Here is a 26,754-nt window from a genome sequence, read left to right as displayed (position 1 = left end):
TACAACAACCGGGCAAACAGCCCCAAGAAATATTCAAAAAGCCAGGAAATGACATATTATCCACTTCCTGAAAACAGGATAATACAAAACGCTGACGTATCTCATCAATTAAAAAGTCTGAAAAACCATACATAAGCACACGTAAAGTTAAAATAAAATTAAAAAATTTTTTTAAAACTTAACTAGTTTACTTACACTTAAAAAAGTGTGATATGTGTTTAAGTATAAAAAATTAGTATTATATATTTAATAAAATAAAACTTTCAGTGGATTAGCATCACTCTCAATAAAATAACAAGGGTAAGTAAATACCAAATAATGCAGTTTGTCCTATGCAGCAAAAAGTTGTTTTGATGTATAAACAACCATAATTTGCAACAATTCGCTAAAGTTTTCAAAGATTACAACAGTGTGCCTATCTTAAATAACTCCTTAATTTCAAAACAGGAGTTATATTACAATTAATAGTAAGCTCAGGGTGCCGGAAGGCATCTAGTCGCAATTGCCATTCCAATTCACGGTTCTCCAATATGAGTGAGAATGGGCCCCCCCTAGCTTTTAATGGCACATGGTCTATGGCCATGAAGTGAAAGCTATGACCCGGGTAGAGGTCAATATGCTTGGCCAATGCATTGTCGCTCTTCCTATTTTTGATAGCATACATGTGTTCATATACCCGATCACGGGCTCTACGGTCCGTTTTGCCGATATAGAAAGCGTGACAACAGTCACACGTAGCTATATAAATGATGGACTTACTCTCACAATTCAATGGGAAACAAATGGTATATTTCTTACCCCTAACGGTGAACGTTTCACCTGATTTGACCTTATTGCAAAATTTGCAAAATCCACAAGGGTACATGCCTTTCTGTTTATTAAAGGTATATTGGGACATGTCCCTTTGTAACAGTTCCTTAAGGTTGCTGGCCCTTTTGAACACAAATTTAGGTGCACTACTAAGCTTTTCCACTAAAAAGGTATTGGTGGCTATAAAATGCCAGTTTTTACGTATTATAGATAAAATACCTTTAGAGTTCTTACTAAAAGTAGTAATGAAACTCAAGGAAAAGTCACATTCTTCACCCGGTGAAGGTGGTTCCACTGTTAAGCCAGTGCTGGTGTTCAGAACAGTGGCGCACCCAACATCAGTGGGGTCAATAGAAATAGAAACAGATTGGGCCAATAGAGGTTTATAGAAGCTGTCCACCCTTTTGCTGTCAACTTCTTGAATCAGGTCAGACAGTAGTGAGGCAGGATACCCTTGATTTGTAAACAATTCTCTCAGAAATTCACATTCTTTTCTAAAGTCACTGATTGTACTGCACATTCTCCCTGCCCTTACCAACTGTCCCTTTACTATGGAACGTTTCTGTTGGTATGGATGGAAACTAGAGAAATGCAGGAAAGAATTGCAGTACGTGGGTTTTCTGTAAACTGTTGATGTTAAAACCTTACTTCCTACATCCTTCACTAACTTAATGTCCAAGTAGTCTATCTCGGATGATGAGAAATTGAATGTGAATTTTAGGAATTCTGTTGTTGAATTCAGAACATCCACAAAAGCTTCAGCCTCTAACCTAGAACCCCTGAACAGTATAAAGATGTCGTCAAGGAACCTGGTGTAATATTTCACTGGACTCATCAACCCAGGTGTCTTATGTAAGAAATTGGTCTCCCAATAGCCCATGAAATAATTAGCAACGCTCGCCCCACAGGGCGAGCCCATAGCGACACCTTGTTTTTGAAGGAAGAAATCACCATTGAAAGTGAAATAATTGGAAGAAAGGACTATGTCTAATAATTCAGTAACCAAATCTACTTCCAACCTAGAGGCCCCGAAGTCCTTAAGTGATAGACCTATCCACTCTATAGCCTCCTGATGTGGAATGGAGGTATATAGGTCTACCACATCGATAGTTAAAAAGTTATTTTCACCATCAAACGGTATACCATTGATGTTACCTAAGAAGGACCAAGAATCCTTGCAGATACTAGAAATAGATTTAATATATTTAGACAAGATGTTGTTAATGAGTTTGGAACAAGGGTATGTGATGGATGACCTCCCGTCAATCAGAGCCCTCATAGGAGGATTATTGATATCCTTATGAATCTTAGGGATTCCAAACATGACGGGGATTTTTGGTAGAGTGATATCAATATAATTAAATGTATCGATATCAATTTTCCTTTCAAGGAGCAAGTCACGAAAGTAACCCCTGATCCTATGATACACTCCATTAACCTCACTCTTCGAAGACTTTGTATAAGCAATGGAATTCAATACACTAGACATTTTTTCATTATACATGAGGTCATCAAATAAAACAAGGCCACCCCCTTTGTCCGGTTTAATAAGCCGTACCGGTAAACGGCAGAGATCATCCAGCAAGGAAAGTTGTTCCTTAGTGATGTTAAAGTCACCCCTATCTGCGAGGTCTTGTGTATTGTCAAAATGGTGTCTGAAATCTACCTCACAAATGCTCTCAAACAATTGAAGGAGAGCATGCAGTGGGGGGTTAAACACGCTGGGTAGTTTGAGCGGTGTCATATTAGTGTCACCACTATCATTACCTGAACTAGATGTGTCATAATGGTTGTTGAACATTAACTTTAAATTTAACTTTCGTACAAAGCATTTAAGCTCTATAATGTCCCTAGAAATGTTACCAAATCTACTAGGGACAAAGGTGTCACCAAAGGCCAAAAGTTCAATCAACTCATCGTCCAGTGTAATGTCAGAAAAATTATAGATCTTAAAATCTCCTTTCCTGTTGGTAAGAATCACTGGGAGAATAATCGAAGGAGGTGGATCAAGTAAACTTGGTTCAGGAGGCAAATGTGCACTCAGGTTAAAGTCTAGTTGTTCCGGTTCTTCCTCCTGTTCGTATAAGGCTTGTTGTTGCGTTGGCCTAAAAAATTGCTGTTATCGCCTTTTTTATTGTGTCCTTGATTTAAATAGGCGTTACTAGGCCCTCCATTGTCCCTGGAAAAACCTTTGATTCTATTACTACGTCTAGGACCAATGTCGACTTCACCCTCGTTGTTCTCCCCTGTAGTGTCAGCTACACCACAATTATCGTCATCAAGTTCGGTCAATCGACCATTACTTACTGAATTGGTCGAGATGCCATTAGGCAACACTAGTCTGGGGTATGCACTATTATTTTGGTAGGCTAGCCTGTCCCTTAACAGTTTTTTAGTTTTATTCACCTTTAATTTTGATAGTAGTGCATCGATACTGGTCAGTATGCGGCTGTAATCGAATTTATACCTGAAAAAATCCAGGTCCGCCTTTATCTCATTATCCAAATTATTAATTTCCCCAATTAGCAAGTCAGTATGTAAGGCGTAATGCTTGATGATCAATTCTAAGAGCTGTACACCCTGCTGCTTAAAAAGAGCCTTTAGGTCTGTGAAAAAAGCCTGGTCCACTAGTAACCCTGATGGTGAAAAATTGTTCCGCAGCCCCTTAGGGATAAGGTTCTCGGCAATACATTGTCTGAAGTATGCTGATTCAAGTTGTAACTTTTTCAAGTTGAGTAGTTTAGTGTCAAAAATTTTTAACTTATCAGCTAAACCCTCATTATTGACCATGTTCCGCTCACCATTAACTGGAGGTGTACCCTGTTGGCCAAATGAAAAGTGAGCGGTGTTCGAAATCCAATCAGTCAAATTAGGTAAACAATTGTTCCCTGCATCAGTACCAACGTTTCTAGTTGAAGCCACAATGCCAGGAGCATCAGTTCTCAAATTAGAAATGCCGTCATTTCTGTTGGTTACAATGGCTGTTGAATAACTGGAAGGACGTGCTGGTGCACCCCCAAGTCCCATTTCACTGCTGGCACGTGGCCCTTCTCCATTAAACGTACCCGGTAAACCTGAATTGGTACTACCAGGCTGAGATTGTACGTTCGGTTGCCCGGCTGGAATGAACACTTCAGGGCTAGCCTGATTATGTCCGTTGAAACAGGTAGAACTGGATGGCACCGCTGTTGTTAAGTGCACTCCGTGCTGCATTGCATCCATACGTGAATTAAGCTGGTCCAGCCTACGGGAAAGGCTGGCCAGCAAGCCAGCGACATCAACGTTATTATCCTCATTCATGGTTTCCATCGTGTTAAACAGCTGAGAGCTCCCAGGAATAACAGGACTTCCCGTGGCCATAGAAACCAACAAACCAAAATAGAAAATAACAAAACCAGTAGAAAACACGATCCACGGGAACCTTGTCCGGAAGAACAAAGCTGAAATAAATCTGAACGCGTTTTTATTATTAAATGAAGCGTTTTCGCCACAACTATGTTATGGCTTCATCAGAGAAATACAACAACCGGGCAAACAGCCCCAAGAAATATTCAAAAAGCCAGGAAATGACATATTATCCACTTCCTGAAAACAGGATAATACAAAACGCTGACGTATCTCATCAATTAAAAAGTCTGAAAAACCTTACATAAGCACACGTAAAGTTAAAATAAAATTAAAAAATTTTTTTTTTAAACTTAACTAGTTTACTTACACTTAAAAAAGTGTGATATTTGTTTAAGTATAAAAAATTAGTATTATATATTTAATACAATAAAACATTCAGTGGATTAGCATCACTCTCAATAAAATAACAAGGGTAAGTAAATACCAAATAATGCAGTTTGTCCTATGCAGCAAAAAGTTGTTTTGATGTATCTACAACCATAATTTGCAACAATTCGCTAAAGTTTTCAAAGATTACAACAGTGTGCCTATCTTAAATAACTCCTTAATTTCAAAACAGGAGTTATATTACAATTAATATTAAGCCCAGGGTGCCGGAAGGCATCTAGTCACAATTGCCATTCCAATTCACGGTTCTCCAATATGAGTGAGAATGGGCCCCCCCTAGCTTTTAATGGCACATGGTCTATGGCCATGAAGTGAAAGCTATGACCCGGGTAGAGGTCAATATGCTTGGCCAATGCATTGTCGCTCTTCCTATTTTTGATAGCGTACATGTGTTCATATACCCGATCACGGGCTCTACGGTCCGTTTTGCCGATATAGAAAGCGTGACAACAGTCACACGTAGCTATATAAATGATGGACTTACTCTCACAATTCAATGGGAAACAAATGGTATATTTCTTACCCCTAACGGTGAACGTTTCACCTGATTTGACCTTATTGCAAAATTTGCAAAATCCACAAGGGTACATGCCTTTCTGTTTATTAAAGGTATATTGGGACATGTCCCTTTGTAACAGTTCCTTAAGGTTGCTGGCCCTTTTGAACACAAATTTAGGTGCACTACCAAGCTTTTCCACTAAAAAGGTATTGGTGGCTATAAAATGCCAGTTTTTACGTATTATAGATAAAATACCTTTAGAGTTCTTACTAAAAGTAGTAATGAAACTCAAGGAAAAGTCACATTCTTCACCCGGTGAAGGTGGTTCCACTGTTAAGCCAGTGCTGGTGTTCAGAACAGTGGCGCACCCAACATCAGTGGGGTCAATAGAAATAGAAACAGATTGGGCCAATAGAGGTTTATAGAAGCCGTTCACCCTTTTGCTGTCAACTTCTTGAATCAGGTCAGACAGTAGTGAGGCAGGATACCCTTGATTTGTAAACAATTCTCTCAGAAATTCACATTCTTTTCTAAAGTCACTGATTGTACTGCACATTCTCCCTGCCATTACCAACTGTCCCTTTACTATGGAACGTTTCTGTTGGTATGGATGGAAACTAGAGAAATGCAGGAAAGAATTGCAGTACGTGGGTTTCCTGTAAACTGTTGATGTTAAAACCTTACTTCCTACATCCTTCACTAACTTAACGTCCAAGTAGTCTATCTCGGATGATGAGAAATTGAATGTGAATTTTAGGAATTCTGTTGTTGAATTCAGAACATCCACAAAAGCTTCAGCCTCTAACCTAGAACCCCTGAACAGTATAAAGATGTCGTCAAGGAACCTGGTGTAATATTTCACTGGACTCATCAACCCAGGTGTCTTATGTAGGAAACTGGTCTCCCAATAGCCCATGAAATAATTAGCGCCGCCCACAGGGCGAGCCCATAGCGACACCTTGTTTTTGAAGGAAGAAATCACCATTGAAAGTGAAATAATTGGAAGAAAGGACTATGTCTAATAATTCAGTAACCAAATCCACTTCCAACCTAGAGGCCCCGAAGTCCTTAAGTGATAGACCTATCCACTCTATAGCCTCCTGATGTGGAATGGAGGTATATAGGTCTACCACATCGATATTTAAAAAGTTATTTTCACCATCAAACGGTATACCATTGATGTTACCTAAGAAGGACCAAGAATCCTTGCAGATACTAGACATAGATTTAATATATTTAGACAAGATGTTGTTAATGAGTTTGGAACAAGGGTATGTGATGGATGACCTCCCGTCAATCAGAGCCCTCATAGGAGGATTATTGATATCCTTATGAATCTTAGGGATTCCAAACATGACGGGGATTTTTGGTAGAGTGATATCAATATAATTAAATGTATCGATATCAATTTTCCTTTCAAGGAGCAAGTCACAAAAGTAACCCCTGATCCTATGATACACTCCATTAACCTCACTCTTCGAAGACTTGGTATAAGCAATGGAATTCAATACACTAGACATTTTTTCATTATACATGAGGTCATCAAATAAAACAAGGCCACCCCCTTTGTCCGGTTTAATAAGCCGTGCAGTAAACGGCAGAGATCATCCAGCAAGGAAAGTTGTTCCTTAGTGATGTTAAAGTCACCCCTATCTGCGAGGTCTTGTGTATTGTCAAAATGGTGTCTGAAATCTACCTCACAAATGCTCTCAAACAATTGAAGGAGAGCATGCAGTGGGGGATTAAACACGCTGGGTAGTTTGAGCGGTGTCATATCAGTGTCACCACTATCATTACCTGAACTAGATGTGTCATAATGGTTGTTGAACATTAACTTTAAATTTAACTTTCGTACAAAGCATTTAAGCTCTATAATGTCCCTAGAAATGTTACCAAATCTACTAGGGACAAAGGTGTCACCAAAGGCCAAAAGTTCAATCAACTCATCGTCCAGTGTAATGTCAGAAAAATTATAGATCTTAAAATCTCCTTTCCTGTTGGTAAGAATCACTGGGAGAATAATCGAAGGAGGTGGATCAAGTAAACTTGGTTCAGGAGGCAAATGTGCACTCAGGTTAAAGTCTAGTTGTTCGGTTCTTCCTCCTGTTAAGTATAAGGCTTGTTGTTGCGTTGGCCTAAAAAATTGCTGTTATCGCCTTTTTTATTGTGTCCTTGATTTAAATAGGCGTTACTAGGCCCTCCATTGTCCCTGGAAAAACCTTTGATTCTATTACTACGTCTAGGACCAATGTCGACTTCACCCTCGTTGTTCTCCCCTGTAGTGTCAGCTACACCACAATTATCGTCATCAAGTTCGGTCAATCGACCATTACTTACTGAATTGGTCGAGATGCCATTAGGCAACACTAGTCTGGGGTATGCACTATTATTTTGGTAGGCTAGCCTGTCCCTTAACAGTTTTTTAGTTTTATTCACCTTTAATTTTGATAGTAGTGCATCGATACTGGTCAGTATGCGGCTGTAATCGAATTTATACCTGAAAAAATCCAGGTCCGCCTTTATCTCATTATCCAAATTATTAATTTCCCCAATTAGCAAGTCAGTATGTAAGGCGTAATGCTTGATGATCAATTCTAAGAGCTGTACACCCTGTTGCTGAAAAAGAGCCTTTAGGTCTGTGAAAAAAGCCTGGTCCACTAGTAACCCTGATGGTGAAAAATTGTTCCGCAGCCCCTTAGGGATAAGGTTCTTGGCAATACATTGTCTGAAGTATGCTGATTCAAGTTGTAACTTTTTCAAGTTGAGTAGTTTAGTGTCAAAAATTTTTAACTTATCAGCTAAACCCTCATTATTGACCATGTTCCGCTCACCATTAACTGGAGGTGTACCCTGTTGGCCAAATGAAAAGTGAGCGGTGTTCAAAATCCAATCAGTCAAATTAGGTAAACAATTGTTCCCTGCATCAGTACCAACGTTTCTAGTTGAAGCCACAATGCCAGGAGCATCAGTTCTCAAATTAGAAATGCCGTCATTTCTGTTGGTTACAATGGCTGTTGAATAACTGGAAGGACGTGCTGGTGCACCCCCAAGTCCCATTTCACTGCTGGCACGTGGCCCTTCTCCATTAAACGTACCCGGTAAACCTGAATTGGTACTACCAGGCTGAGATTGTACGTTCGGTTGCCCGGCTGGAATGAACACTTCAGGGCTAGCCTGATTATGTCCGTTGAAACAGGTAGAACTGGATGGCACCGCTGTTGTTAAGTGCACTCCGTGCTGCATTGCATCCATACGTGAATTAAGCTGGTCCAGCCTATGGGAAAGGCTGGCCAGCAAGCCAGCGACATCAACGTTATTATCCTCATTCACGGTTTCCATCGTGTTAAACAGCTGAGAGCTCCCAGGAATAACAGGACTTCCCGTGGCCATAGAAACCAACAAACCAAAATAGAAAATAACAAAACCAGTAGAAAACACGATCCACGGGAACCTTGTCTGGAAGAACAAAGCTGAAATAAATCTGAACGCGTTTTTATTATTAAATGAAGCGTTTTCGCCACAACTATGTTATGGCTTCATCAGAGAAATACAACAACCGGGCAAACAGCCCCAAGAAATATTCAAAAAGCCAGGAAATGACATATTATCCACTTCCTGAAAACAGGATAATACAAAACGCTGACGTATCTCATCAATTAAAAGTCTGAAAAACCTTACATAAGCACCGTAAAGTTAAAATAAAATTAACAATTTTTTAAAACTTAACTAGTTTACTTACACTTAAAAAAGTGTGATATGTGTTTAAGTATAAAAAATTAGTATTATATATTTAATACAATAAAACATTCAGTGGATTAGCATCACTCTCAATAAAATAACAAGGGTAAGTAAATACCAAATAATGCAGTTTGTCCTATGCAGCAAAAGTTGTTTTGATGTATCTACAACCATAATTTGCAACAATTCGCTAAAGTTTTCAAAGATTACAACAGTGTGCCTATCTTAAATAACTCCTTAATTTCAAAACAGGAGTTATATTACAATTAATATTAAGCCCAGGGTGCGGAAGGCATCTAGTCTAGTGCCATTCCAATTCACGGTTCTCCAATATGAGTGAGAATGGGCCCCTAGCTTTTAATGGCACATGGTCTATGGCCATGAAGTAAGCTATGACCGGGTAGAGGTCAATATGCTTGGCCAATGCATTGTCGCTCTTCCTATTTTTGATAAGCGTACATGTGTTCATATACCCGATCACGGGCTCTACGGTCCGTTTTGCCGATATAGAAAGCGTGACAACAGTCACACGTAGCTATATAAATGATGGACTTACTCTCACAATTCAATGGGAAACAAATGGTATATTTCTTACCCCTAACGGTGAACGTTTCACCTGATTTGACCTTATTGCAAAATTTGCAAAATCCACAAGGGTACATGCCTTTCTGTTTATTAAAGGTATATTGGGACATGTCCCTTTGTAACAGTTCCTTAAGGTTGCTGGCCCTTTTGAACACAAATTTAGGTGCACTACCAAGCTTTTCCACTAAAAAGGTATTGGTGGCTATAAAATGCCAGTTTTTATATATTATAGATAAAATACCTTTAGAGTTCTTACTAAAAGTAGTAATGAAACTCAAGGAAAAGTCACATTCTTCACCCGGTGAAGGTGGTTCCACTGTTAAGCCAGTGCTGGTGTTCAGACAGTGGCGCATCCAACATCAGTGGGGTCAATAGAAATAGAAACAGATTGGGCCAATAGAGGTTTATAGAAGCCGTTCACCCTTTTGCTGTCAACTTCTTGAATCAGGTCAGACAGTAGTGAGGCAGGATACCCTCGATTTGTAAACAATTCCCTCAGAAATTCACATTCTTTTCTAAAGTCACTGATTGTACTGCACATTCTCCCTGCCCTTACCAACTGTCCCTTTACTATGGAACGTTTCTGTTGGTATGGATGGAAACTAGAGAAATGCAGGAAAGAATTGCAGTACGTGGGTTTCCTGTAAACTGTTGATGTTAAAACCTTACTTCCTACATCCTTCATATTACTTCCATAGTAAAGGGACAGTTGGTAAGGGCAGGGAGAATGTGCAGTACAATCAGTGACTTTAGAAAAGAATGTGAATTTCTGAGAGAATTGTTTACAAATCGAGGGTATCCTGCCTCACTACTGTCTGACCTGATTCAAGAAGTTGACAGCAAAAGGGTGAATGGCTTCTATAAACCTCTATTGGCCCAATCTGTTTCTATTTCTATTGACCCCACTGATGTTGGGTGCGCCACTGTTCTGAACACCAGCACTGGCTTAACAGTGGAACCACCTTCACCGGGTGAAGAATGTGACTTTTCCTTGAGTTTCATTACTACTTTTAGTAAGAACTCTAAAGGTATTTTATCTATAATACGTAAAAACTGGCATTTTATAGCCACCAATACCTTTTTAGTGGAAAAGCTTGGTAGTGCACCTAAATTTGTGTTCAAAAGAGCCAGCAACCTTAAGGAACTGTTACAAAGGGACATGTCCCAATATACCTTTAATAAACAGAAAGGCATGTACCCTTGTGGATTTTGCAAATTTTGCAATAAGGTCAAATCAGGTGAAACGTTCACCATTAGGGGTAAGAAATATACCATTTGTTTCCCATTGAATTGTGAGAGTAAGTCCATCATTTATATAGCTACGTGTGACTGTTGTCACGCTTTCTATATCGGCAAAACGGACCGTAGAGCCCGTGATCGGGTATATGAACACATGTACGCTATCAAAAATAGGAAGAGCGGCAATGCATTGGCCAAGCATATTGACCTCTACCCGGGTCATAGCTTTCACTTCATGGCCATAGACCATGTGCCATTAAAAGTTGGGGGGGCCCATTCTCACTCATATTGGAGAACCGTGAATTGGAATGGCAATTGCGACTAGATGCCTTCCGGCACCCTGGGCTTAATATTAATTGTAATATAACTCCTGTTTTGAAATTAAGGAGTTATTTAAGATAGGCACACTGTTGTAATCTTTGAAAACTTTAGCGAATTGTTGCAAATTATGGTTGTTTATACATCAAAACAACTTTTTGCTGCATAGGACAAACTGCATTATTTGGTATTTACTTACCCTTGTTATTTTATTGAGAGTGATGCTAATCCACTGAAAGTTTTATTTTATTAAATATATAATACTAATTTTTTATACTTAAACACATATCACACTTTTTTAAGTGTAAGTAAACTAGTTAAGTTTTAAAAAAAATTTTTAATTTTATTTTAACTTTACGTGTGCTTATGTATGGTTTTTCAGACTTTTTAATTGATGAGATACGTCAGCGTTTTGTATTATCCTGTTTTCAGGAAGTGGATAATATGTCATTTCCTGGCTTTTTGAATATTTCTTGGGGCTGTTTGCCCGGTTGTTGTTTTTCTCTGATGAAGCCATAACATAGTTGTGGTGAAAACGCTTCATTTAATAATAAAAACGCGTTCAGATTTATTTCAGCTTTGTTCTTCCGGACAAGGTTCCCGTGGATCGTGTTTTCTACTGGTTTTGTTATTTTCTATTTTGGTTTGTTGGTTTCTATGGCCACGGGAAGTCCTGTTAGTCCTGGGAGCTCTCAGCTGTTTAACACGATGGAAACCGTGAATGAGGATAATAACGTTGATGTCGCTGGCTTGCTGGCCAGCCTTTCCCATAGGCTGGACCAGCTTAATTCATGTATGGATGCAATGCAGCACGAAGTGCACTTAACAACAGCGGTGCCATCCAGTTCTACCTGTTTCAACGGACGTAATCAGGCTAGCCCTGAAGTGTTCATTCCAGCCGGGCAACCAAACGTACAATCTCAGCCTGGTAGTACCAATTCAGGTTTACCGGGTACGTTTAATGGAGAAGGGCCACGTGCCAGCAGTGAAATGGGACTTGGAGGTGCACCAGCACGTCCTTCCAGTTATTCAACAGCTGTTGTAACCAACAGAAGCAACGGCGTTTCTAATTTGAGAACTGATGCGCCTGGCATTGTGGCTTCAACTAGAAATGTTGGTACTGATGCAGGGAACAATTGTTTACCTAATTTGACTGATTGGATTTCGAACACCGCTCACTTTTCATTTGGCCAACAGGGTACACCTCCAGTTAATGGTGAGCGGAACATGGTCAATAATGAGGGTTTAGCTGATAAGTTAAAAATTTTCGACACTAAACTACTCAAGTTGAAAAAGTTACAACTTGAATCAGCATACTTCAGACAATGTATTGCCGAGAACCTTATCCCTAAGGGGCTGCGGAACAATTTTTCACCATCAGGGTTACTAGTGGACCAGGCTTTTTTTGCAGACCTAAAGGCTCTTTTTCAGCAACAGGGCGTACAGCTCTTAGAATTGATCATCAAGCATTACACCTTACATACTGACTTGCTAATTGGGGAAATTAATAATTTGGATAATGAGATAAAGGCGGACCTGGATTTTTTCAGGTATAAATTCGATTACAGCCGCATACTGACCAGTATCGATGCACTACTATCAAAATTAAAGGTGAATAAAACTAAAAAACTGTTAAGGGACAGGCTAGCCTACCAAAATAATAGTGCATACCCCAGACTAGTGTTGCCTAATGGCATCTCGACCAATTCAGTAAGTAATGGTCGATTGACCGAACTTGATGACGATAATTGTGGTGTAGCTGACACTACAGGGGAGAACAACGAGGGTGAAGTCGACATTGGTCCTAGACGTAGTAATAGAATCAAAGGTTTTTCCAGGGACAATGGAGGGCCTAGTAACGCCTATTTAAATCAAGGACACAATAAAAAAGGCGATAACAGCAATTTTTTAGGCAAATGCAACAACAAGCCTTATATGAACAGGAGGAAGAACCGGAACAACTAGACTTTAACCTGAGTGCACATTTGCCTCCTGAACCAAGTTTACTTGATCCACCTCCTTCGATTATTCTCCCAGTGATTCTTACCAACAGGAAAGGAGATTTTAAGATCTATAATTTTTCTGACATTACACTGGATGATGAGTTGATTGAACTTTTGGCCTTTGGTAACACCTTTGTCCCTAGTAGATTTGGTAACATTTCTAGGGACATTATAGAGCTTAAATGCTTTGTACGAAAGTTAAATTTAAAGTTAATGTTCAACAACCATTATGACACATCTAGTTCAGGTAATGATAGTGGTGACACTAATATGACACCACTCATACTACCCAGCGTGTTTAATCCCCCACTGCATGCTCTCCTTCAATTGTTTGAGAGCATTTGTGAGGTAGATTTCAGACACCATTTTAACAATACACAAGACCTCGCAGATAGGGGTGACTTTAACATCACTAAGGAACAACTTTCCTTGCTGGATGATCTCTGCCGTTTACCGGTACGGCTTATTAAACCGGACAAAGGGGGTGGCCTTGTTTTATTTGATGACCTCATGTATAATGAAAAAATGTCTAGTGTATTGAATTCCATTGCTTATACCAAGTCTTCGAAGAGTGAGGTTAATGGAGTGTATCATAGGATCAGGGGTTACTTTCGTGACTTGCTCCTTGAAAGGAAAATTGATATCGATACATTTAATTATATTGATATCACTCTACCAAAAATCCCCGTCATGTTTGGAATCCCTAAGATTCATAAGGATATCAATAATCCTCCTATGAGGGCTCTGATTGACGGGAGGTCATCCATCACATACCCTTGTTCCAAACTCATTAACAACATCTTGTCTAAATATATTAAATCTATTTCTAGTATCTGCAAGGATTCTTGGTCCTTCTTAGGTAACATCAATGGTATACCGTTTGATGGTGAAAATAACTTTTTAACTATCGATGTGGTAGACCTATATACCTCCATTCCACATCAGGAGGCTATAGAGTGGATAGGTCTATCACTTAAGGACTTCGGGGCCTCTAGGTTGGAAGTGGATTTGGTTACTGAATTATTAGACATAGTCCTTTCTTCCAATTATTTCACTTTCAATGGTGATTTCTTCCTTCAAAAACAAGGTGTCGCTATGGGCTCGCCCTGTGGGGCGAGCGTTGCTAATTATTTCATGGGCTATTGGGAGACCAATTTCCTACATAAGACACCTGGGTTGATGAGTCCAGTGAAATATTACACCAGGTTCCTTGACGACATCTTTATACTGTTCAGGGGTTCTAGGTTAGAGGCTGAAGCTTTTGTGGATGTTCTGAATTCAACAACAGAATTCCTAAAATTCACATTCAATTTCTCATCATCCGAGATAGACTACTTGGACGTTAAGTTAGTGAAGGATGTAGGAAGTAAGGTTTTAACATCAACAGTTTACAGGAAACCCACGTACTGCAATTCTTTCCTGCATTTCTCTAGTTTCCATCCGTACCAACAGAAACGTTCCATAGTAAAGGGACAGTTGGTAAGGGCAGGGAGAATGTGCAGTACAATCAGTGACTTTAGAAAAGAATGTGAATTTCTGAGAGAATTGTTTACAAATCGTGGGTATCCTGCCTCACTACTGTCTGACCTGATTCAAGAAGTTGACAGCAAAAGGGTGAACGGCTTCTATAAACCTCTATTGGCCCAATCTGTTTCTATTTCTATTGACCCCACTGATGTTGGGTGCGCCACTGTTCTGAACACCAGCACTGGCTTAACAGTGGAACCACCTTCACCGGGTGAAGAATGTGACTTTTCCTTGAGTTTCATTACTACTTTTAGTAAGAACTCTAAAGGTATTTTACCTATAATACGTAAAAACTGGCATTTTATAGCCACCAATACCTTTTTAGTAGAAAAGCTTGGTAGTGCACCTAAATTTGTGTTCAAAAGGGCCAGCAACCTTAAGGAACTGTTACAAAGGGACATGTCCCAATATACCTTTAATAAACAGAAAGGCATGTACCCTTGTGGATTTTGCAAATTTTGCAATAAGGTCAAATCAGGTGAAACGTTCACCGTTAGGGGTAAGAAATATACCATTTGTTTCCCTTTGAATTGTGAGAGTAAGTCCATCATTTATATAGCTACGTGTGACTGTTGTCACGCTTTCTATATTGGCAAAATGGACCGTAGAGCCCGTGATCGGGTATATGAACACATGTACGCTATCAAAAATAGGAAGAGTGACAATGCATTGGCCAAGCATATTGACCTCTACCCAGGTCATAGCTTTCACTTCATGGCCATAGACCATGTGCCATTAAAAGCTAGGGGGGGCCCATTCTCACTCATATTGGAGAACCGTGAATTGGAATGGCAATTGCGACTAGATGCCTTCCGGCACCCTGGGCTTAATATTAATTTTAATATAACTCCTGTTTTGAAATTAAGGAGTTATTTAAGATAGGCACACTGTTGTAATCTTTGAAAACTTTAGCGAATTGTTGCAAATTATGGTTGTATATACATCAAAACAACTTTTTGCTGCATAGGACAAACTGCATTATTTGGTATTTACTTACCCTTGTTATTTTATTGAGAGTGATGCTAATCCACTGAAAGTTTTATTTTATTAAATATATAATACTAATTTTTTATACTTAAACACATATCACACTTTTTTAAGTGTAAGTAAACTAGTTAAGTTTTAAAAAAAATTTTTAATTTTATTTTAACTTTACGTGTGCTTATGTATGGTTTTTCAGACTTTTTAATTGATGAGATACGTCAGCGTTTTGTATTATCCTGTTTTCAGGAAGTGGATAATATGTCATTTCCTGGCTTTTTGAATATTTCTTGGGGCTGTTTGCCCGGTTGTTGTATTTCTCTGATGAAGCCATAACATAGTTGTGGCGAAAACGCTTCATTTAATAATAAAAACACGTTCAGATTTATTTCAGCTTTGTTCTTCCGGACAAGGTTCCCGTGGATCGTGTTTTCTACTGGTTTTGTTTTTTTCTATTTTGGTCCTACCAAACACCCTGATATTGGGTGATTTCAATTACCCAAATATTAACTAGGTGAACTACTCAAGTACAAACTCCCTTGTCCAACATTTCCTAGAATTTATAAACTCAAATGTCCTGGATCAACTGGTCAACACCCCCACCAGAGGTGACAACATATAGGACCTGGTCATCACCAACATGGGCGACCGGTGTTCCACACTGGAGGTCAACCCTTTGTTGGTTAGATCTGACCATAAATTAATCAGTCTGGATATCCACATTCTGCCACCACCCCCGGTCAAAGAAACCACCGTGAAAAACTTTTCAAAAGCAAACTTCATGTTACTTAAGACCAAGGTGGGAAGTTTCAAAGCCCCCATGCTAAAGGATAATGCTATCCAAGCTGCAAAATCCTTTACTAATGCACTCTACAGGCACCTACAAGAATGCATGGATTGTGCTATCCCAAACAAAACCAAGGCTCACTCCTCTAAGAAAAGGAAACCAGTCTGGTGGACCCCTGCCATAAACAAGCTATACAACAGAAGGAGGAAACTAGTACAGAAAAGAGTAAAATCCCAAGAAGGGAAGACATCCCTGATCAGTATCAGCAAGAAACTATGTTCCCTCATAAAATCATCCAAGGTTAGCTTTGAAAGAAAAATTGCCATGGACTCCAAAGATAACCACAAGGCATTCTTTAGCTATGTCAAGAATCTAAGTGGCAATTCTCAGATCTGCTCAGAGTTAGTGCAGAATGGCACAAAATACACTGAACCGACTGATATAGCCAACATCCTGGCAGACAGGTTTAGTGCAAACATCACCTCCCTCTCACCCCCAAAAGGACCCATAACTAAACCAGAAGAATGTAGTGCCCCTGAAATCACAGACACTCAGGTTAAAGCAGCCCTCTCAAAAGCCAAAAACACAGCTTCAATGGGACCGGAAGGTGTCCCAGGCTGCATCCTACATGAGCTCAAAGATGAACTAATCCCTCACCTAAACACACTGTTTAAACTCAGCCTCTCCACAGGCTACATGCCCACAGAGTAGTGCACAGCAACGGTTATTCTGCTCCACAAAGGTGGAGCCACAAAGGACCCCGGGAACTATCGCCCTATAAGCCTGACTAGCTTGGTCTGCAAAGCTATGGAGCACATCATCATGGATCTCATTAACAGAGACATTGGGAACCTCCAAACACTGGACCCTACCCAGTTCGGCTTTGTTAAGGGCAGACCATGCCTCCTAAACCTGGTGGACTTCTTTGAGACAGTTACCAAGGCTATAGATGAGGGAAATGTGGTCCACACAGCCTAAATAGACCTTGCAAAGGCCTTTGACACCATTCCCCACTCAGGTATTGTAGACACACTCACCAGCCTGAACATAAACCCCTATGTCACGAGATGGGTTGCCAACTGGCTCACAGACAGAACCCACATGGTAACATTTGCAGGAGCTAGTTCTGACTCTACACCAGTTAAAAGTGATGTTCCCCAGGGCTCAGTCCTAGGACCCTTCCTGTTCAGTGTATACTTCTCAGAGGTACAGACAATCACAGGAGGACTATGGCTGACCAAGTTTGCAGACGGCTGCAAACTAGGGGCTATAACTGACTCTCTGGCTGACATCCAGAAGGGTCTCACTGAGACAGATAGCTGGTGTCAAAACCATGGCCTCAAGCTAAATGCCAAAAAGTGCATAGTCATCCTCTTTGGAAAAAACAAAGTGCCCACAAACTACCACATAGGTGGTAGCCCACTAAATACAGAAGACGTAATAAGGGATCTGTGGACCCAAATAGATAGTAACCTCTTCTTTAATAATCACATTGCCAGAGTGGTTAGAAAATCCTTCTATGTGGCCCACCTAATCACAAATGGGTTTGCATCCAGATTGAAAGAGGTCATTGAGCCCCTCTATGCATCACTCATCAGACCCATCATAGAGTACAATGCTGCAACAACTGGAAAGACCACAGAAGTACCTCACCAAGAGGATCACTGGCCTCAAGCAGATGCCCTATGCAGCTCGACTGAAGAAACTCCAGCTGTACTCGGTTGCATACCGCCTACTCAGAGGTGATCTCTGCCTGACATACAAGGCCATGTCCAACCCAGAATTGATGGACATGCTCCACCTAAAGAAAATCATATCCCCTTGACCCACATGCTCCAGGGATCTAAACCTCACCACAACAATAAATAGGACGTGCTGGAGGGATAGATTCCTGTCCCACAGACTTCCCATGCTCTTGAACAAGATTCCAATCTGCATTAGGCAGAGCTCCTCGCTAACCTTCTTCAAGAGAAACCTTGATGAGTGGATGGGAAAGAGAAAGTTCACCCCAGGGATTACTTCAATGGCTCTGCTGGACAGAGGCACAGGGAATTAAACTAAGGGGCGGCGAAAGCCAACACATTCTGGCTAGGCTTATAAATGCCTTCAGGCAGATAGCTTAGTACCTACCTACCTATGAACCTATGAACCTATAATGCATTATTCTCACATATGTCTTATTTTTAGTTTTTAAACATTTTTATATTTTTTTCATGCTTGCGCTTAGTTGCGCGCCATGCAAACATAATTTGGGTATTAAAAAGTATTATTTTGCTTTCGTTTTTGGACTCACGGTGTATAGTTTTGTAGATATCTGTGCCTACTATGGCAATTCTGACCTTCGATTTGGGCTTTTACAGCCCCTGTTCAATTTTTACATTTCTGTACATGGACATTTTCTGTATACACATCTAACACCAATACAGGTTCTGCACGGTTACCTGTCTGCTTCATGGATCGCAAAACACCCTAGGGTTGGAGTTAGACAGAGTTTATTCATTCAACAGTAAATCCATGTGTAATTCCCACCCTTTGCATGCATTACAGCTTTATTTTACACTATAGGTATACCATCATCTGGCACATCATCAATCTATAACTTACTTGACTGTCTTGAGATTCATATCTGTCACAAATAATACAGTCTGCTACCACATGCAAAATATATAATGCCTGTTAAATATAGCATTAGCTGTCAGTTTTCAATAACATGCTTATTGCTTTTTAAACCATACTTACTTTTCTTTCTTGATGATTAATGAGGATTTTGTAAGGTCCTGTTGTGATATTTAATATGTTAAAACACAGTCCTGCAATGCCTCCTGAAAGGACCTTAATAGAAAAGAAAGAAGTGTTAGCATTTATACAATGTTTTCATGTACAGTGTCAACAATGTATTTTACTTGAAGGCCGACACTGGTACTGGACTGACTATAAATGTGCAATGACAGTTATTTTTCATAACATCACTCAAACACATGCTGGAAGGAAAGGAACCTCAGTCACAGAGGAACAAAGTGAGCACGTATTTCCAATACCTTCACCAGGTGAACAGGAAAAGTAAGTTGCCATAATATATGTAGTTAATAATCAGTTCAAAAGTCAGGACTCACCCACGAGTGAATCTCAAAATACAGTGACTGAATGGCTGAAAAAATAGACTTGGATATATCAATTCTGAGTTGGCCACATTACCCTGTTCTCTGAGGTATGATGATCTTAGAGCTGGTATATATAAGATTGGGAGTGTGGGGATCTTGCCCCCCACATTGGGTAGTGCAGAATTTTAAAGTTAAAGAGCAATGTTTGAGATTTACTCTTCTCCTGCAGATCCAGTCTTTCTTTTTTGATCTATCAGCACTCTTTATTACAAGTGCCAACATTTCAGTATGACACCCAATTAGACTTAAATAATGTGTAAAGTTCGGGAATGCTTTAACTTCAACCTCAGTTATCAGGACATTGAAAATCTGTTAATCCTGGAACCATATTAGTTCAGCTATGTAAAATGAAGGTTCTGTCACTTTTACTGCACTGATTTCTTTGAACGTCATTAAAGCAATGAATAGTGGTTATGGAGTACCTTCTCATAGCATATGGGGGTCTATTACCTTTTTAATGAAGTGGAAGGGAGACATAGAAAGGTTTTCTTTTTTTTTTCCATTTTTTGGATGTATAGGGGCAAAGACCTCATTGAGGTTTGTTATAAGTGTTTTCTTACATAGAAATACACCAGTATCTGTCCAAAGCCTTTAACACTATTCACCATGCTGGCATTACTGACTTACTTGTAAATCTGAATATAAGTTCTTATGTTGCACAATAAATATCTATATGATTATCTGACACAACTCATATGACTAGAATCATAGATACCACTTCTGAAAACCAAAAAAGGTTGCAACTGGTGTACCAGAGGGCTCAATGTGAGGCCTCTCCAACACATCTGGCTCACAACTGCTCTAAAATTGCTATAAGGACAATGGTCTCAAATTAAATGTGGAACAATGCAGCAAAGTTCATTTTGGTAAACAAATTATTTTCACATATCATACTTGTTATACACTTGACATCCCCAAACAGGCTCTGTTGTAAGAGATGCAGGCACTCTTGATAATCATTCCTTATCTTTTGACCATCATGTTTCCACAGTGGTTCTAGCTGGATCATTTAATTTCCAAAGGCATGTTCTCTAGATCCAAAGATGTAATTCCCTTTAACTTGAATCTCATCATACCCTTGATTACAACGCCCTTTTTAGCATGTATTTGTTTAAAAATATCACTCCATTTGAGAGAATTGAGAGGTTCCTAATTAAAAAGATCAGTGACCTCAAACATTTTAGTTATCAGGACAGATTGGCAGCCCTCTCCGTATACACAGTTTCTTATAGATTACTTTGTGGGGATCTGTGAGTAGATTTCTGAGCCATGAAAAATCCAGCCTCTTGGTCCTACTGTCCAGTCACAGAACAAATGGTTCCCCAAATACCAAGTTAAATGAATTTAAACATAATCAGCAGAAAAATAAGATACTATATTTCAAGCAGGGTAGTACCCTTATACCTTCAAGGTAAACCTAGATAACTAGATTCTCCCTTGGTCTATCTTGTATTGTCCATACGAGGCTAGGCTTGTAATGGTCTGCTGACTAACAGCCTAATACTAACTTAGGTGATCAAGTTTTATGGTGTTCAGGTTACAACTACTAGTATGATGAATTATCAGTGTTATACATAAATAGCCTGCTTCTACATCAGCAAGCACACACGCTAGGATCAGGAGGGAGAGACTTTATAATCAAAAGCAAAGGAGAGTAGTATTGCTGGAAATTAATTAATTGTCATGTTTTGGTGAATGCCTTCATGAAGTGGACCTTGTTTTTACAAAATGCAATTATATATATATAGACTTTATTTTATAAAGCATATATCATGGACAGAAGTAGGTTAAAAAATATAAAAAGACAGCTGGGTGCACAAGTCCCAGGATAAAAAGTGTCCAATCCTGGTAGGTGCACTGGTGCCAGGACCGGAAAAATTATAGTGTAGAATCTTCAAGACACAGAAACATTCCTACAATGGAGTTAGGCAGGCTCAAGGGGAGGATGATCCCCCCCCCCCCCACATTGTAGAAGGAAATAGTAGTCTAAAAAAAAAAAAACTGACAGGCCCAAAAAGAGACATAAAGATGATAGAGTATTATGTTATTATTCATTATTCATAGCAACACTCCACCATGTGAGAGTGAGATCTTTGCAAAATTGGGTGATAGGAAACAATCTACTTTTAATAATTTCAATAGGTCTGACTATGAAGCATTGAAATAACTCCAGTCTGATAGGAATATAATAATGAAACTGGCAGATAAAGGAGGGCCTATTGTCATTATGAATAATGAATATTACCATAATACCATGGTTGAAATGCTTAGTGACGGTAACACCTATAGACCTATTAGTCATACTGAGATGCAGGACCTTATTAAGAAATTAGAACAGGCCTTATATGATATGTTCACTAGAAATGTTATTGATTTGAATTTATTTCATTACTTTAAAATGCCCAAACCCCTCATACCGGTTATTCATGGTCTGCTCAAAGTCCACAAGTATCTCACTAATCCCCCACTCAGACCAATAGTTTCTGGGAGGAATTGGGTCAAGGAACACTTATCTATTTTTATTGAGAAGAATTTGAGACCTGTTGTTGATAAAAATATATATATCCTAAGAGACACAAAACAGTTTCTAATAGATTTGCATAGATTTTTAAATACTGCTGATTTTCAAAATGAACAAATTATATTGGTAACTTTAGATGTGTGCTCTTTGTTTACAAGTATACCCAATGCATTAGGGGTGGGGATGTTAAAAGATTATTTGCTTTCAGATGGGATGTATGACAGTACACACACTGATTTTCTATGTCAGCTTATGTTTCTTATTTTAAACAATAATATTATGATGTTTCATCATAAAGCCTGTTTGCAGAAGGAGGGTATAGCTATGGGCACTTCATGTGCTTATAGCTATACCAACCTTGTAATGGCTAAATGGGAGAATGAGCCCATTTTACCAGCCAAGAAATGGGAACAGATCATCTTTTACAAACACTTTATGGATGACCTGTTGTTATTGTGGAGAGGTAGTAGTGAAGATCTCGGGATTTTTTGTGAAGAGATTAATACCACCTCTACATTTCTCAGATTTGACGTTAAATACTCATGTTATGAAATAAACGTTTTGAATGTTTGCATATATAGGAATGATGAAGGGAATTTGACTACCAAAATGTATAGAAAGGAATGTCATAGGAATCATCTCTTGCATGGAAGTAGTATGCACCCCAAACACATTTTTAGGAATGTGGTGAAAGGCCAGACACTGAGGGTCTCTAGGCTGACAGCAGAGGACTGGCTGACCTACAATGTAGATTTCTACAAAGAGGACTCATGAGATTTTGACTAATTCAGCTGGCCTGAGGGTGGATGTAGGAAGACTGTACTTTTCTGAACAGGGTAGCTCATTTAAAACTGGGACAGTTGGCAAAGATGCGAAAATGAAGGATCAGTTATGGGTACCTACTCAGTTTTCAAGTGATGTGCACTTGATTACAGACACGATTAGAAAGTTTTGGCCTGTTCTGACACAGGACCCTGAGATATTGTGGGGGATAAACCCAATTTTCTCTTTAAAAACAAAAAATCCCTAAAGAGGGCTTTGTGCTACCCAAAACATGATGAAGAAGATGAAAAAAGATAAGATTATTAGTACCAAAAAGGGCACCTTTGCTTGTCATAACTGCAAACATTGTAAGTTCATTGATAATAGCAACCGGTTTATACATCCAGATTCTGGTGTTGAATATATTTTTAATGCTAGAGCTAGTTGCAATACTTTCAATGTGGTGTATTTAGCCATCTGTACCATCTGCTCACATTTCTATATTGGGAAAACCAATAGGAAATTGAGGTTTAGGATTAGAGAACATTTGTTAAACATTAAAAAGGGTGACTGCACTAATGCATTGGTGAAGCATGTTCACAATAAAGATTTACAGCATACATTTAGGTTCATAGTTGTTGAAAGGGTTCATGAAAATGAGAGAGGGGGTGACATTGTCAATTCCACCAAAACATCTGAAAGTAGGAGGATTATTAGACTATGGGCGGACAAAGGATGAGGGTTGAATGATAGGGTACCTCTTAAACCTTTCTTAAAAAATAGACCTCTGTTCAAATTAATTTTATAATAAAAGTTTTAGAATATGTGATTTGTGTATTATGTATGTTTAGATTAAGCTATGTGGTGATATATGATTTTATTTTAATTTTTATGCTTTGTAATATAGTTTATATGATTTTATGATGCATTACTTCTTTAAGGGAACAATACGATTAATGTAGAGAAGTGATTGGTGCTAACTAATGAATATGATTATATATTGATGAATTTAAACATTATCAGCAGAAAAATAAGATACTATATTTCAAACAGGGTAGTACCCATATACCTTCAAGGTAAACCTAGATAACTAGATTCTCCCTTGGTCTATCTTGTATTGTCCATATGAGGCAAGGCTTGTAATGGTCTGCTGACTAACAGCCTAATACTAACTTAGGTGATCAAGTTTAATGGTGTTCAGGTTACAACTACTAGTATGATGAATTATCGGTGTTATACATAAATAGCCTGCTTCTACATCAGCAAGCACACACGCTAGGATCAGGAGGGAGAGACGTTATAATCAAAAGCAAAGGAGAGTAGTATTGCTGGAAATGGATTAATCATCATGTCTTGGTGAATGCTTTCATGAAGTGGACCTTGTTTTTACAAAATCTCACAAAGATGGCAATTATATATATATAGACTTTATTTTATATAGCATATATCATGGACAGAAGTAGGTTAAAAAATATAAAAAGACAGCTGGGTGCACAAGTCCCAGGATAAAAAGTGCCCGATCCTGGTAGGTGCACTGGTGCCAGGACCGGAAAAATTATAGTGTAGAATCTTCAAGACACAGAAACATTCCTACAATGGAGTTAGGCAGGCTCAAGGGGAGGATGATCCCCCCCCCCCACATTGTAGAAGGAAATAGTAGTCTAAAAAAAAAAAAAAACTGACAGGCCCAAAAAGAGACATAAAGATGATAGAGTATTATGTTATTATTCATTATTCATAGCAACACTCCACCATGTGAGAGTGAGATCTTTGCAAAATTGGGTGATAGGAAACAATCTACTTTTAATAATTTCAATAGGTCTGGCTATGAAGCATTGAAATAACTCCAGTCTGATAGGAATATAATAATGAAACTGGCAGATAAAGGAGGGCCTATTGTCATTATGAATAATGAATATTACCATAATACCATGGTTGAAATGCTTAGTGACGGTAACACCTATAGACCTATTAGTCATACTGAGATGCAGGACCTTATTAAGAAATTAGAACAGGCCTTACATGATATGTTCACTAGAAATGTTATTGATTTGAATTTATTTCATTACTTTAAAATGCCCAAATCCCTCATACCGGTTATTCATGGTCTGCTCAAAGTCCACAAGTATCTCACTAATCCCCCACTCAGACCAAAAGTTTCTGGGAGGAATTGGGTCAAGGAACCCTTATCTCTTTTTATTGAGAAGAATTTGAGACCTGTTGTTGATAAAAATATATATATCCTAAGAGACACAAAAAAGGTTCTAATAGATTTGCATAGATTTTTAAATACTGCTGATTTTCAAAATGAACAAATTATATTGGTAACTTTAGATGTGTGCTCTTTGTTTACAAGTATACCCAATGCATTAGGGGTGGGGATGTTAAAAGATTATTTGCTTTCAGATGGGATGTATGACAGAACACACATTGATTTTCTATGTCAGCTTATGTTTCTTATTTTAAACAATAATATTATGATGTTTCATCATAAAGCCTGTTTGCAGAAGGAGGGTATAGCTATGGGCACTTCATGTGCTTATAGCTACACCAACCTTGTAATGGCTAAATGGGAGAATGAGCCCATTTTACCAGCCAAGAAATGGGAACAGATCATCTTTTACAAACACTTTATGGATGACCTGTTGTTATTGTGGAGAGGTAGTAGTGAAGATCTCGGGATTTTTTGTGAAGAGATTAATACCACCTCTACATTTCTCAGATTTGAGGTTAAATACTCATGTTATGAAATAAACGTTTTGGATGTTTGCATATATAGGAATGATGAAGGGAATTTGACTACCAAAATGTATAGAAAGGAATGTCATAGGAATCATCTCTTGCATGGAAGTAGTATGCACCCCAAACACATTTTTAGGAATGTGGTAAAAGGCCAGACACTGAGGGTCTCTAGGCTGACAGCAGAGGACTGGCTGACCTACAATGTAGATTTCTACAAAGAGGACTCATGAGATTTTGACTAATTCAGCTGGCCTGAGGGTGGATGTAGGAAGACTGTACTTTTCTGAACAGGGTAGCTCGTTTAAAACTGGGACAGTTGGCAAAGATGCGAAAATGAAGGATCAGTTATGGGTACCTACTCAGTTTTCAAGTGATGTGCACTTGATTACAGACACGATTAGAAAATTTTGGCCTGTTCTGACACAGGACCCTGAGATATTGTGGGGGATAAACCCAATTTTCTCTTTAAAAGCAAAAAATCCCTAAAGAGGGCTTTGTGCTACCCAAAACATGATGAAGAAGATGAAAAAAGATAAGATTATTAGTACCAGAAAGGGCACCTTTGCTTGTCATAACTGCAAACATTGTAAGTTCATTGATAATAGCAACCGGTTTATACATCCAGATTCTGGTGTTGAATATATTTTTAATGCTAGAGCTAGTTGCAATACTTTCAATGTGGTGTATTTAGCCATCTGTACCATCTGCTCACATTTCTATATTGGGAAAACCAATAGGAAATTGAGGTTTAGGATTAGAGAACATTTGTTAAACATTAAAAAGGGTGACTGCACTAATGCATTGGTGAAGCATGTTCACAATAAAGATTTATAGCATACATTTAGGTTCATAGTTATTGAAAGGGTTCATGAAAATGAGAGAGGGGGTGACATTGTCAATTCCACCAAAACATCTGAAAGTAGGAGGATTATTAGACTAAGGGCAGACAAAGGATGAGGGTTGAATGATAGGGTACCTCTTAAACCTTTCTTAAAAAATAGACCTCTGTTCAAATTAATTTTATAATAAAAGTTTTAGAATATGTGATTTGTGTATTATGTATGTTTAGATTAAGCTATGTGGTGATATATGATTTTATTTTAATTTTTATGCTTTGTAATATAGTTTATATGATTTTATGATGCATTACTTCTTTAAGGGAACAATACGATTAATGTAGAGAAGTGATTGGTGCTAACTAATGAATATGATTATATATTGATGAAGTTTTTAATTGTGGATTATATCTGAAGAAGTGGTGTGTTTACACTACGAAAGTGCTAACC

The 26,754-nt window shown here is 38.7% G+C and overlaps 1 protein-coding gene across 1 annotated transcript in view; it reads right to left on the bottom strand.

The window, feature by feature from the left end:
• OTOGL (otogelin like) overlaps positions 1 to 26,754 on the bottom strand; it is a 3,472,886-nt gene that overhangs the window by 923,063 nt on the left and 2,523,069 nt on the right. Inside the window, exon 40 of the mRNA XM_044088067.1 lies at positions 19,022 to 19,114. Within this exon, the coding sequence (XP_043944002.1) occupies positions 19,022 to 19,114 (93 nt within the window). The remainder of the gene's footprint in view (positions 1 to 19,021; positions 19,115 to 26,754) is intronic.

The sequence above is a fragment of the Protopterus annectens genome, chromosome 11.part0 (genome assembly GCF_019279795.1).
Source record: "Protopterus annectens isolate FY-2018-M chromosome 11.part0, PAN1.0, whole genome shotgun sequence".
Lineage (NCBI taxonomy): Eukaryota > Metazoa > Chordata > Ceratodontiformes > Protopteridae > Protopterus > Protopterus annectens.
The sequence above is the reverse complement of the archived record's forward strand: the minus strand, read 5'-3'. Positions and strand labels throughout refer to the sequence as shown.